Source organism: Lepisma saccharinum, chromosome 29 (genome assembly GCF_977018435.1).
Source record: "Lepisma saccharinum chromosome 29, izLepSacc3.1, whole genome shotgun sequence".
NCBI lineage: Eukaryota > Metazoa > Arthropoda > Insecta > Zygentoma > Lepismatidae > Lepisma > Lepisma saccharinum.
In genome coordinates, this window is record NC_139257.1 from 43,856,513 (window position 1) to 43,871,761 (window position 15,249).

Genomic DNA, 15,249 nt, shown 5'->3' on the forward strand with positions numbered 1-15,249 from the left:
CCCAGGGTTTCCCCCAGGTACCCATGTCATTCGACGCTGGGTGGGCACCGGGGCCGCTTCCAACGTTAGAAAAGTTCCCGGATTTGAACCGGCCGGGGATCGAACCTGGGACCTTTAGCATGGTAGTCATACTGCACGTGCAATACTTAATGATCCACTCTCGTATATACAAATCTGATTAAATAAGGCAACATACATAAGACAGAATACTTTTGTGGGCATATCTCACTCTTTCCTTTTGGAAATTTTAAGATAGAAGTAATGAATGACAGGAGACATATTACATGTCAAGTGTCATTTCACTACTGCTCACATCCGAGTACACACTATCCCCTCAAGCCTGCAAAATTGTAATGTGTAATGTACCCACTCTGAATTAAAAAATAAATATTTCTGTTAATCTTCATGTGAGGATGATTGATTGATTGAATTCACAATTTTAGGTCCGTCAGCACTTAGGCTATTTTGCACCTGTAACATGGTACAAGGTCCAGCTCCTTACCTTATATAAAATATAACTAGGGAGCGGAAGTTGATGAAATGTCATCTTTTTTTCTGACATTTCTAACACGATGCCCATTAAATATACACAATATTGCACTTCATCTAGAACCCAAAAAAGGTAATTTTAAAGGGCATTTTTTGCCAATTTTCAGGTTTTAGGTAATTTTCCCCTATTTTCTGCATTTTCCCGTCATTTTTCGCTATATTCGGTGTATTGTTTCGTCATATTTTGTCACTTCTTTCATTTTGGTAATATTCTTGAGTATTTTCACCAAGTTGAACATAGGCCTATATAGATCTCGCAAGATTGCAATTTACAAGCACAGATGCAGGAGATTAATGCATTTTACACCAATTCATTCAGTGTATACGACTTTTTCATTAAATTGTTTAAAAATTATTTGTTTGTTTCCATTGGACACCCTCGTTGTATATTTTGATTGAATGTGCTATCATTTGGTGCCTTTTTTTAAAAAAAAAAAACGAGATTGCATTTTGTTTAATTTCCTTTTCATTTCAATTTTTAACCTGAAACTCACAAATTTAATGGTCATTTTTTGCATTTTTTACGTCATTTTCCCCATTTTTTAGGACATTCTATAGGTCATATACCTATATTTTTTAGGTCATCAACTTCCGCGTCCTACTAATAACAATACTGTAATGTCGGAGACTAAAATATTCTGACTTCAGTTAAAAGCTGAGGCTGTAAAGGGACACTCAGCACAAACAAGGACAAAACACACTCAGTTCTACGAAGCTTTTCTGGCCGTAGGTCCAGTCGCCAGAGCCTCGTTAGTCTGCAAAATTCAGTCCAGGGTATACTACGTGGAAGTGAGGTTGACAATTGTGTGTACTATGTGAAAGGTTCACCTCTTACAGCCCAATGTGAGGATGAATGGTATGTTAAAATTGACAAAGAACGCCCATGCCGAGATTTGAACCTGGGACGCCTGGTGGGCATGTATGTTATAACCATTCTGTCACAGAGGCTGGCATGCAAGATTCAAATTTCTCCACTCACCTGGAGAACTTAGGCTTGAGCTTCCAGAAACAACGGAATTAGGAGTTGTAGGAGTCAACGCATCATACTTCTGCAAGTAGGAGATTAGAGCTGTGCACAAATTCTTTTCTTCCTGGTAGGGTTCAACACTCGCACGAATTTCCTCCCTGCAAAAATATTTAAAATCTGTTACTCATTATAACCATGGTAGAATAATTCAGGTATCATCTGACCAATAAAATTACATTTATTTTTCTTTTGCACAATTACAATCAAAATACAGCATAATTATGATAATAAACTGAGGTATTCCTGGTAAAAATCATGATTTTTTTTTATTTCTTATTTTGTAAATTTCACATCTGGTTCACATACTATGTGCCAATAATTATGTATGGAGCAGAGACTTGCACAATGACAGAGTGAGACAAAAGAAAGATGCAGGTAGTGGAGATAAAATTTTTAAGGAGTATATTGGGGAAGACTAGAAGGGATAGAATAAGGAATGAGGAGATCCGACACACGGTAGGTATGGTGAAGCTTCAGGACAGGATAGATGAGATGGTTCGGACACATGCAGAGGATGGATGCAGAAAGACTACCAGTAAAAGCTTACCATTCACAAGGAGTGGGAATAAGGTCAAGATGTCGGTGAAAAGAGCAGATAGGAGATTGTTAGGAGAAGAGGACAAAATTGGAACACCGTGGAAAGAGAGGAGTGGTGGAAGACCAGGTAAAAATGCCAACCCAGCCAGAGATAGGAAACAGTAAGGATGATGATGATGACATCTGGTTTTGCTGAAACTTCTGAATTGTTTGTAATTTTGTAATTTTTGGAAGACAAGTAAATATTTACTTTGACAGCTTCTACTTGGTTACCAATATGATGCTCAGCATTTAATTTTTGTGTTTGTAAAGGGTTTATATTGTATATTTATGCGATTTACACCTCGCACCTTCAAAACACACTCCTATACATTTTATTACTTTGTCCCCAGATTCGACAAAATTATAGTATCTGAAGTTCTGTGCAAATATAGCAGTAACTATTGGCAATACACAGGTACTTATTCAAATCATTATAACGCCAATTTCCATTTTCATATTGTAGAGATATGGAGACCATTAAACCGAGAAAACCTCGTCATGTTAATATTCACACTTGTTTATTTCCTGAACTTGTCCGACCAGCGAGTGATCCCAAGAATGCGCTAACTAGTAACTTCCGTAAAAACCAGGAACTGGAAAGGCAAACGCGTGGATCTAAACAGGATCTACCGCGTTTGAAAGGTTTAACAACCTTTCGACGCCTAGAATGATAAAAGCAAGCTCCTACTCGGAGCTAGCTCTCTTTTGATTCTGACACTCATCGACGCTACAGGGATAACTAGTCCAATTACTTTACAACACGTTACACTGCTAACTATGACGATGGAACACGGAGTTACCGCTGCCTAGCATGCTACAAGGTGCAAGGGATCGCTTGGCTTGGTGAACTGAGGGTCGCTGGATAGAACCTTGGAACTGTCACGATTCGGTCTGCGAGAAGCATTAGGACAAGACAACACACACATCTACCAGGTATGAACAAGCGTGAATAACCTTTTAAACCAACTTTCCATATCTCTACCCTCCTACGGAGCAGGTTCAGCCATCAAACATTATTAAGCTCTACCTAAATGTTTAAATGAAACTTCCCTGTGACCTCAGAGCCCAGGTAAAACGGGCTTACAACATGGTGGAGTTGCTTCAGGCCCTTTTTTGCAATTAAGTACCCTCCTGTACGAATTGCTTTACATTAAATTATTCTCTCCCCCCCTCCCTCCCACTTTGGGAGCATTTTTAAAGTAAATTTTTAGTAATTCCAATTCATACTCCCACAGTACGCTTAAGATGCGTCAGACCCAGTGACAATTTTGTGTATTACCCTATGGAAAACAACCCCTCTTTTTCTTTTATGCCGAGCCCCCCCTTTTTTCAACAAAAATCTAGTTCTTCTGCATAACATGTATTCAAGCATCATTCACACAGGAATGAGACCAGCGATATATTAATGACATAAATAACTGTATAACCATACTTTCATTTGTTCTTTGGTCAGCACGACGAACCTTCGTTTATGAATACGTCACAGATAGCGTTGCACGAACACCTAGATTCCTCCCTCGACCAAATCATAGAGTTAGCAACTGCAATCACGGCAAATCCAATAAAGTCACGACCTTTAACCCCAATTCCCTCCCCTCCACTAACACGGTTAAGGTCTGCTAATAGAAATTACCCTCAATTTGTCCTTGGACTACAAACACCCGACAAAAACCGACCCCAACCCTTAGCGAGTACCCCAGCTCCCGTTTCAACTTCCTCTAACACTGTTAATAGTTCTGGTAACGTAGCTGTACAAATTTCCACCACTAACATGGCCACCCCAATCCCAACTGCGTTGTACCCGGCACCATTTAGCGGAAATGACCCTAAGCACATTGTCTCATTTTTCCTCAGGTTTCAAAATGTAGCACACGCCGCAGGATGGTCGGAAGCTAAGCGTAAAGAGATGTTACCTTTATTTTTGACGGACACCGCTTTAACTTATTTTCATGACATACAGAAACGATCCAATTTTGTAGACTTGACATACACCCATATCAAAGACGAGCTAAGTACGCTATTTAAGGGATCATACCTGTCAGCAGATCCTGTACAGATAATACTCCAAAGAAAACAAGTGGTAACCGAACCCATTCACACCTACGTTATTGCTAAAAAGGCATTAGTCCAGCAATACTTCCCGAACGCCACTGAAGAACAAACTCTCTCTTATATCATCACGGGACTGCGAGCCAAATACATTGGCTGTTTAACCAACAAGCATTTTGCTAGAACAGAAGAATTAATTGCCCACCTACAGAATTTCGAACGCCAGCAGTCATTAATTAATTCCCGTATGTTGGAAGAGAAATTGGAAATTGATCAGGCAATCGCTCAGGCGAGCTTGCCCCAGACATTCATCCCGACACCACTTCACAGCTGTTCGCATGCACAGGTCTATTCCCCCCTCCCCAGTAATTTTCACAACCCGACTCAGCAGTTTGTGTCATACAACCAGTGTCCATCTCCTTTTCTCCCACCATCGACACATCAAGTCCAAAGTCTACAGTCCAATACCGCACCTGTAAATAATTCCCACACAGTGTATCAAGGAATGTATCATGTACCGAGTTCTGATAGTGCCCGCTCCGGGGCGCCACCATCCGTAGCCGCTGTGGAACACGCTCAAAGTGCTACCTCTGGTGATGAAATAAACAAACTCTCGTCACAAATGTCGAGCATGTCTCTCTTTTCGAACGAAGAGATGAACGCGAGTTCTCTTTTCAATCTTTGCTCAAATGTACTGGAATTTGCGAAAACGGCTAATCAAAACGCACATAACAGAGATTTCAACAAGGGGAATAATAAATCCTCTTCCTACAGAAATAATAATAATTCTAGAGCTAATCACAGAGGTAACTTTAGATCGAACTCTCGAGGCCAATTCAGAGGTCATAGTAACAAGAGGTTTCAACGTCGAGATCAGGCTAATCGCGACGATGCAAATACCTCAGCCTGTAAGTTCTGTGGTCGTTATAATCACGAGAGCGACAACTGTTTTTACAAGCCACAACGAGGCAGTGGTTTAAACTAAAATCGTCTTCGACTTGCAGGAACGAAATCGAAGATAATACCAGATTAGATAAAGTTCCTATAATTGAGAGAAATGGCCTATACTTTATTAATAGTAGCATACAAGGAAAACAGGTAGATTTACTTATTGACGTGGGTTCCCAAATCTCAATTTATCCTTCCCACCTTCTCCCTACTGAAAGAAAAACATACAAGGTACAATCCACAATCCAAGGTGTGTCCGGATCGAAACTGAGTGTGTCTGAAATTGTAGTTCTTCCTATCATAATTGGAAAGCGTAAATATTCGCACCCATTTAGAATAGTAGATTCAACTAACGTCCCTCCCCTTTTAGGAAATGACTTTTTACGAACGCAGAGGTGCGAAATGTCGTTGAAAGACAACACAATAACTCTTTGTCATTTAGGACGTACTCCAAATTATAGTATTTTAAGATCAAAGTACAAGACTCACCAGCTGTCGCATGACATATTTACCCAAATTGAGAATGTAAATGTGTATGAGGGAAAAGCTACCCTTTCAAACACAGTTCAGTTAAGTCCACGATCCAAGACTTATATCAATTTGAACATTACCACTACGACACCTAATACCCATAAGCCTGTACTTTTTACACCATCTGCTTCCCTTATGAGCCAGCATCCAGTAGTCCTTCCCAATGCTGCAGTAAACCCGCAGTCACCTGTCATTCACATACACAACCCTACGGAAACCACAATCACTTTGGAAAGTGACACAATAGTAGGCGAGATATCGACATGTGAAATTTTAACTGACGTTACTTCCGTTTCGGAACATAAAATTGAAGATGTTGCATTTTCATACTCTTGTAATGAAAATACTACAGTAAAGCAACAACTTAGTGAAAGTCAAAGGAAATTTGACCCCTCCCTCCTCACAGTTAACCCTGATATTCCCCGAGAAGAAAAAGAAAAAATCCTAAAGCTTGCATACACGTATGCAGATATTTTTCTCTGGCCAGGGGATAAATTGACTAAAACTAATGTTTTGGAATATGATATCAAACTGACAGATGACACCCCAGTGTATGCCAAAACCTACCCTATTCCTTTTCATTACCGAGAACCCATGAAACAGGAAGTTCAGAAATTACTAGACCAAGGTGTTATAGAGCGCTGTGAAGGGAGTCCCTATCGACACCCAGTCCTATTAGTTAAGAAACCCAATGGGACTTACCGTTTTATTTCTGATTTGAGAGCGCTTAATGACATAATAGCTCCGATTTCCTTGCAATCCCCAGACATAAAAACCATCATGACAGAGATGGCTGGAAAGAAATATTACTCAATTTTAGATATGTCCAGTGCATTTTTTCAGGTTGGATTAACAGAACGTTCTAAAGACATCACCGCCTTTTCTATTAACAATCTTGGTAGTTTTAGGTATGCTAGGTTATGCCAGGGATTGAAAACATCCCCCGGTGTAATGAATCGCGTAAGCGAACTTGCCCTTAGCGGAATAGACAGTTCAGAACTTTCTGTTTACACTGATGATATTATTATTTACAGTTCAAATCTCCCACACATGCTTAACATACTGGACAGAGTGTTTCAAAAGTTACGAACAGCATCCCTTAAATTATCACCCTCTAAGTGTAGGCTAGCTTTTACCGAAGTAAAAGTCCTTGGTAACTTGGTATCTCAAAAGGGAGTTAAGATTTCAGAACACATTCTTAAAGCTATTTTGGAATATCCCACCCCTACCACCAAACGCAATCTTCGTAGTTTTCTAGGACTTGTAAATTTCATTCGACGATTTGTGCAAGGTTTTGCAGGACCAACAGAATGTTTATTTAAGCTTCTTAAAAAGAATGTTAAGTTTCAATGGACTGATGAACACCAGAAAAGCTTCGAAACACTGAAAGAAATGATCACGTCCGCCCCTATCCTCCGCCCTTATGACCCTAAACGCCCCTCATATGTATACATTGATGCGAGCGGAATTGGGATTGGAGGAGCCTTGTTACAGCCTGATGAAGAAGGAAATTTACATCCATGTGCCTATTGTTCACGAGCCTTAACAGACACAGAGAAAAGAGCTGACACATTTTCACTCGAAATTGCAGGTGCATATTATGTATTGAAAACTTTCAAATTTTTTCTTATGAATCAACATTTTGTGGTTCTCACAGACAACAAAGCCTTATCCTATCTTCGTTCAACTAAACACCATAGTTCTATTTTAGGAAGAAGAGCCCTTTATTTTCAGAATTTTGATTTCGAAATAAGGCATGTCAGCGCTAGTAAAAATGAACTTGCGGATGCACTCTCCCGTGCAAGTTTACCGCTTGACAAGACTAATCATGACAAGAAAGATGATGATGATGATGATGACCTATTCTTTCATCAAGTATTTCATGCACAAGCAGCAGATTTTGATATTAGTTCAGAACAACGTAAAGACCCCTATTTCAGAGACATTATTGACGTATTAGAAAACAAAGATAAAGCTAGTGACCCTAAACTAGAAAAGCTTTCGTATTCTTATGTACTAAAAAATGGAGTCTTATACAGGACTAATAAAATCAAAACTGGTAATAGGGATAGACTTTGTATTCCTCATGCATTAAGAAATCAAGTTTTCGATCTTATTCATGCACACAAAATGAATGGAAGTCATCAAGGTGCACAAAAGACATATAATTTAATGCTTATGCGCTACTTTCTCCCCAATATGAAGAAATTTGTGTACGATAAGGTTAGACATTGCATCCCTTGTCAGATTTCAAAGAAACCATAAGGTTCTAAACCACATACCCTGCAAACATTTCAACCAGCCCAAATTCCTTTCCAACGAATTCATATTGACGTATGTGGTCCTTTAGTTTCTTCAAAAACGCACAAATACAAATATTTCCTATCAGTAGTCGATAGTTGTACAAGGTATGTAATTACAGCTCCTTTGGCTAATCACGATGCACAAAACATAGCAACAGCCCTAGTTGAGAAAGTCTTTTTAGTCCATGGCATCCCAGAGACGATCTATTTAGATCGTTCAACACCCAATTCAAGTTTACTCTTACGAGAGTTGGCTAATATTACAGGTGTACAACTAAAATATGTAGATACTTGTGCCCATTTCACGAATGGATTAGTTGAGAGTTCATTTAGTTACTTAAAGAAGGTTATGAGAGTCTTTGTGTTAGAAAAGAAAGCTTCGTGGTGTGACTATTTAGCTAGCGCAGCGTTCAGCCACAACGTTACAATCCATTCTGGATCCCTCCAGAGCCCGTATTTTACTTTATTTGGCTACAACCCAAGGATCTTAGCTGACGCAGTCCTTCCTTCGAACCCCGACAATGTTTCCCAGACGAACGCACAGACTTGAACTCCTGACCTCCATACGCAAGACAGCACACGACAACTTGAATAAGCGTTACGAACAGCAGAAAAGGTACATAGACAGCACTTCTAGGAAAATACAATACTCACCAGGACAACATGTATGGATTCTAGATGCCACTCCAACTCCAGGCGTGTCAAAAGCTTTTGCGTCCTCTTATAAGTACAAAGGAACTATTCTTCGCAAAGTTAATGAGAATTCCTACGAAGTAACTTACATCGACGGCAGAAATAAACAAAAGACTGACACTATTACTATTTCTAGACTCAAAGCCCGCTACGACTAGTGCCATGATAACCCCACTAACATTCATTAACACACCACTCCGTTGTCACTCGCTTTAGCCTCCTCGCTCCTTGTTGCGTACATTGCACATGCTAGCATACCATGATCCAGCATTTTCTCACGCTCATCGACCCCCCCCCCTCTTTCCACTTCCCGTCCTCGCACTTCATTTCTGCGTTAGAACGAACTCATTTTTATTTTTAATACAACATGGTCATTTTTATTTTTAACAAGATCAGGATTACAGAATGCTATCTCAATCGTCGGAACATTTATAATACATTTCTTGCCTAATAATTTTTTTTTTTTTACAGATATTTTAATGTTATTTTATAATTTGCGTTTAAACGCATAGTAATAGTCAGAACATATCACTTAGCTGATTTGACTAATAAGTACTTAGTGTGTTTATGATTCTAACTAGCAAATATTTTTTTTTCCCCCATTTGCTGGTACATATACGCTCAAATGAAGAAAAAGTACAAAGAAATAAAGAACGAATGAACTAAGATAGAACAAGATCAATGATCTAAAGAACAAATGAACTGCGTAGAACTTGCTTGAACATGTGGCTTATTGGCCATAGCAATTTTTTTTATTTACGCTCAGGTGTACCGCGAACTGCTTCTTTGAAAGCTGCAATGCACTAAATATGTTAATACAGCATATAATAAAAATAGGCAAATGTTCCCAATCTCTTCTTTAATTTTATAGTTCAAATATTGATAGCATACAACATGGTATAGCTCATATCCCATGAAATTAAAACCTACTCTATTTTTCAATGAACTTTTACACAAATATATTACTTACTCTTTTTCAATTCTTTTTCAATTTTTTTTTATTAGCAGCGAATCGAAGGCGCTTAAACCTTTGTCCACAATACACGTAAAATTCTTGCAATTGCTTTTATAAACGACATTTCACATATTACAGAAGGAAATGTCTCGTAATCACTTAGTTTGTTCTATTATCGCTGAATTCTCCTTTCTTTTCTCATTTCGTTCCCGGCTAAGCCGACTATTCTAACTCCCCCCCCCCCCCGGTTGCCCCCCGGCGAACTTTCCTTACAACATGGAATTATTCCACCTACTCCCCCCCCCCCCCGTTGCCCCGGCGAACTTTTCTTCAGGTAAACCTGTTAATCAAAAACAGGTCCCCTTAAAAACTCTACACCATACAAGTAATAACGCCCCTTCGCCGTCCCTACGATTAGATATTACCTCCCCTCCCCCCCCAAAAATAATTCACCAGTTTTAACTGAAAGTCCCTTTTCAATCGATTTTATAACCCGTCATCACTTATTGTAAATCTGCTCCACTACCTTTTGCTTTTTCCTAATTTTTCCCTTTTACCCTTGTTTCATTCTCATCGCCACGGATGCTCCTGGACCCATGACGACCACCGGCTTGTACCATCGAGCGACAGACCTAGGCTCATCGCAGAGACCAACGACGATCTTGTGGAGTTCCAGCACCAACAAGGACCCGTTCCCGTCTGGATCCCATGGCTGATTTTTCCATCTCCCGCGCCGCGACCCAGATGTGGAGCGCTTTACCCAGGACGTTTCTTGCCCCGAAGCGCCATCGCAAATTTGACTTCCAGACTCAACTTCGCTGACGTCACGGCGATCTACATCGACAGGCCCCGCCCACTCCGTGCGTAATGCCCGTGTTTACTGACGACACATGATACTTATTGTTATTTTTCATCGGCTAAAAGTGTTCCGGTGCGCAGCTACTTCAAGTACCATAAGGCACACGCAATTAATACAAACATATGTCATTTACAGTGCCAAAGTTAGTGCCCATGGGTACTACCCATATTGGATTAGAGATACGTCTCTTTCTTTTGTGTTTTTTTTTTATCATCGTCAGCTGCACAGCACGTCCAGCCTATGGCGGCATGCAGCTTACAGAGTTGCCATAGGTAACATACCTCAAGGCTCCGCCCAGCATCGTGTATGTTCCGCCGAGTGTACTTTGAACTCAGCAAACAGTGAATACAACCGCTTGCGGTTCCCGGCGTTTCTTCACACTGTGCTGACATGTGTTTTTTTTTTTATTATTATTATTGTGCTGTCATCACTCAATCAAAACTAGTTCAGTGTCACACTTATGTAATTATTTTTATCCATGCCTCAAGACTTAGTTATTGTGCTCGTACTTTTTTTTGAGTTTATAAGAGGCTATAACCTACAGTTTTCATTTTTTTTCTCTACGTGTTTTTATATTTTTTTTTCTCAATGGTGTTTGGTGCCACGATATGATATGACTCTTCTGGTGATTTTGATTTTTTTTTTATGGTGAAGCGATTCTTCTAGTGATTTACTGTATTGGTTTCTCCGAGTTTTGATATGTTAATAAATCATAATTTTTAAATATAACCTACTCCGGACGAGGTAGTCAACCATCACAGAGTGGTTCGATTATTTCAACAAGGGGAATGTAGAGATATGGAGACCATTAAACCGAGAAAACCTCGTCATGTTAATATTCACACTTGTTTATTTCCTGAACTTGTCCGACCAGCGAGTGATCCCAAGAATGCGCTAACTAGTAACTTCCGTAAAAACCAGGAACTGGAAAGGCAAACGCGTGGATCTAAACAGGATCTACCGCGTTTGAAAGGTTTAACAACCTTTCGACGCCTAGAATGATAAAAGCAAGCTCCTACTCGGAGCTAGCTCTCTTTTGATTCTGACACTCATCGACGCTACAGGGATAACTAGTCCAATTACTTTACAACACGTTACACTGCTAACTACGACGATGGAACACGGAGTTACCGCTGCCTAGCATGCTACAAGGCGCAAGGGATCGCTTGGCTTGGTGAACTGAGGGTCGCTGGATAGAACCTTGGAACTGTCACGATTCGGTCTGCGAGAAGCATTAGGACAAGACAACACACACATCTACCAGGTATGAACAAGCGTGAATAACCTTTTAAACCAACTTTCCATATCTCTACCCTCCTACGGAGCAGGTTCAGCCATCAAACATTATTAAGCTCTACCTAAATGTTTAAATGAAACTTCCCTGTGACCTCAGAGCCCAGGTAAAACGGGCTTACAACAATATACTGAGGTTTATTTGTTTATTTACCTAAAAAGTTAACACATGGCCGTTATTCTAAAAATTCCCCATAACTTGTACCCTGCACCCCGTCCCAAAGAGAGTGTGTAGACTCGTGTAGCCACAGACTTTAATGAGTAAAAAAAAACAACCCTTCAGTACCAAAAAAGGTGGCCGAAGGTATGTGTGCCTGTGTACCCGGTTTCCAACATAAAATGAACTATTGAAATACAGTAAAGCCTCGTTAATCTGGACTAATGGGCGGGATAAGTTGACCGGTTTAAAGAAAGTCCGGATTAACTGAAATAACCTAAAAGAACAGTAGAAAGTGCATTAAAACTCTGTTTATAGCAACAAACACGTTTATTACGGTGTATTTAAAGGGCATAGGCCTAAATACACTATACAATACAGTACAAAGTCTGTGGGAAACAGAATTTCATCAGTGGTTGACTGCCTTTTCTTTGGGAAGTTCTCTTGTTGATTTCTAGCCACATTTAAAACCTTGCATTCTGCTTTTTTTTTCCTTTTTTTTCTTGCATGTCCAGATTAAGCGAAGTCTGGCTTATCGGGATCCGGATTAACAAGGTTTTACTGTAATGTGATGACAGCAAGTGTGTGTATTACAAAGAAAGAAAGTAAGTTAGAGTCTCCGTCAGTTCATAGTAACAAAAAAGCTCTCCCATCCGTCCCTTAGAGAAAGACACCTCTTCACGTCGCCGTAATATGCCAAACATCTGAGCCCCACTCCTTCCTTCCTTTCCAATTTATAGGTCCCTAATGACCTAACCCGCTACTGGAAACGTCTCCTGGTTGGCTGTCCATAATACACCTGCCTATCCCAACGGCCACGAAATAATACATGTTTTAAATTACAACAGTTATTCAAAACGTTTTCATTACTGCCATTCACTGTGTCTGGAGTAAGCACTTACGATATTTTATACAATGCAACAGGGAAAGAATACTGCATGAAGTTTATGTTTGATGCATGCACTGGTATCAACAAATTTACCAATAAACAGAAATGCTTCTTTTTTTCCCAATGAAGCTTAAAATATGGGAAAATTATAACATTTTGGTGCAATCTGATCAATTCCTAATTTGTATTGTGGTGATACACTTACATTTCCTTCAGTCGTGCCACTTGTACAGCCTGTTTCACCTCCTCTTTTTTCTTCATCATTTCTTGTCTTCTCTCCTCCTTCAACTGAAGGAACAGCGACTGGGCTTTCTTGAAATCTCCAATGACCTGCCGCTTCTTCTCATACAGCTCATCTATCTCTGCGAACAAAATACAAAAGTGTATGTTACAAATAGATAATTCAGCTGGACACCTCTGAAGTAATTACCTGGTTTACACAAGATATAATGGATATTTGTTTCAGAGAAATTTGTAAGTTTTAAGGTGGAGAAACATTTTTGTTAGATTTTTGCAGTCAGAAAATGTGTTATCTCAATCCACCTTCTTGTTCCATGCCCACTACGAAAGAGTGAATAAAAAAGTGGTAAATAGCTGGAGAACGATAAAACTGCCGGAGGATGTACAATGTACCTTCATCCTTTGTGAGTATTGCACTTTCGCCCCGATGTAGTTGGCACATGCACATTAGTGTTACCAAACATGGCGGCAAGTAGTGTGTCTGTGGCTGTGGAGCAGTAGTGTATGATCAAATTCCTTGTGAAGGGGAACCTGAAGCCAACTGATATTTTGAGAAGATAGTAAGCACAGTGTGGGGAACAAACGATGTCACGGGCAAAGAACGTTAGTTGCTGATGAATGAACCACATGGACACATTTGTCTGACTGGGACATGCAAGGTGACCTTTATGTGAATTTTTTGGGAAAGGGTCATGATTAATGCCCAGTATTCCTACACATTGATGAAGGGTGGTGTAGGCAATGCAATTCACAACAAAATACTAGGGATCTTGTCTACAAATGCCGTTCTTTACCCTAGATATAGAATGTAATATTGAAAAAAAAAATCTAATTGTACAAAGAATTTTCACAGTTTGCATAATTTGGGTATTTTAGTCCATCCTCTTGTGAAAATATATTTTTAACGCTCTTCATTTCTAGCACTACTGACATTGATAAGATCAAATGAGAAAATATTACAGATCTTGCTGCTGCGTAAAACCTGGACAATTAAGCATCCGAAAGATGTCTTATTCAAGAGACCCCTCGGCCTCTAGGTAAAAATGGAATGCCCGATTCCAATACTCCAAATCACTGATATGCAAATTGGTAAACATCAAGTGAGTCTATAGCAATGCTGACATATCAGGTTGGATTTTATTTACCAATACTGGCCAGCATTTTGGTCTTTCCTGGGGCCTACAAAAAAAAAGTTATACAATACTGTCACAGAGTCAAAATATCCTGGAAAGTATGCAAAATTTGCATCAATAGTGTGTGGGAAAGCTGGATTTATGAAAGTGGTTATAATTGTAACGCAATACTTCTACACAAACATTAATCAATATTTTCAATAACATTTAATTATTACAATTCTCAAGTATCGGTGAGAATCTGTAGTAACTCAGCCCTAGAAAAAATAAATTGAAAAATAAAAATACCATATTTACATGTGTGCAATGCACATGCATGTATAATGGGCACCTGGTTTTTGATGGGGAAAAGTGACAAAAAATTATATCCCGTTCGTATATAATGCACAGTATAATCCAGGTTCAAGAAATGGCTTTCTAAGTTGTAGGTCGTAAAGCTGTTGCTATGCCGATCAAATGTGAATGACATCATGCGCGCCGACTACGTGGGTGCTCCGGGGCTCGAGCACCCACATAAATAATCTTGTGGGTGCGCCGCACCCACAAGATTTTTAGTTTGATAAAAACAAAATAAAATAAATATTTCTCACTTGCCATTATCAAAAAATAATAAGCAATTAAAACATTGAGATGGGACAGACTTTGATAAAGACAAGCTAACATTGGACAGGGACATGTTTCTAGATGTGTGCAGAACGAACAAAGAAAAAGTGGCCAACTTGTCAGACATTACAAATATTTGAAGTATAGAAAACAGTGGTCCCATGCGTGAAATGCTCACAGAATTTGTGAAGTTTGTACGGGTGATTTTAACTATACCTGTTACATCTTGTACCTCTGAGCGGTCATTTGCAGCACTTAGACGATTGAAAACGATTTTGCGGTCAACAATGACCCAAAAAACATTGAATGATTTGGCAATTTTGCATGTTCATAAAGAAATGACTAAAAATATTGACATTACCAAAATTGCAAACAAATTCATAAGTGCAAATGACGTAAAAAGGAATGTGTTTTATATTGAAAGTTAAAATGTCATTATTA

At 39.4% G+C, this 15,249-nt stretch overlaps 1 protein-coding gene across 2 annotated transcripts in view; it reads right to left on the reverse strand.

Moving 5' to 3' along the window:
• Nucleotides 1–15,249, reverse strand: part of LOC145981645 (uncharacterized) — a 59,812-nt gene that overhangs the window by 15,123 nt on the left and 29,440 nt on the right. For both annotated transcript variants that reach the window (XM_083115040.1, XM_083115039.1), the window contains exons 6-7: nt 13,038–13,194; nt 1,529–1,674 (exon numbers count right to left, since the gene is read on the reverse strand). In XM_083115040.1, coding sequence (XP_082971166.1) covers nt 1,529–1,674; nt 13,038–13,194 — 303 coding nt within the window. The remainder of the gene's footprint in view (nt 1–1,528; nt 1,675–13,037; nt 13,195–15,249) is intronic.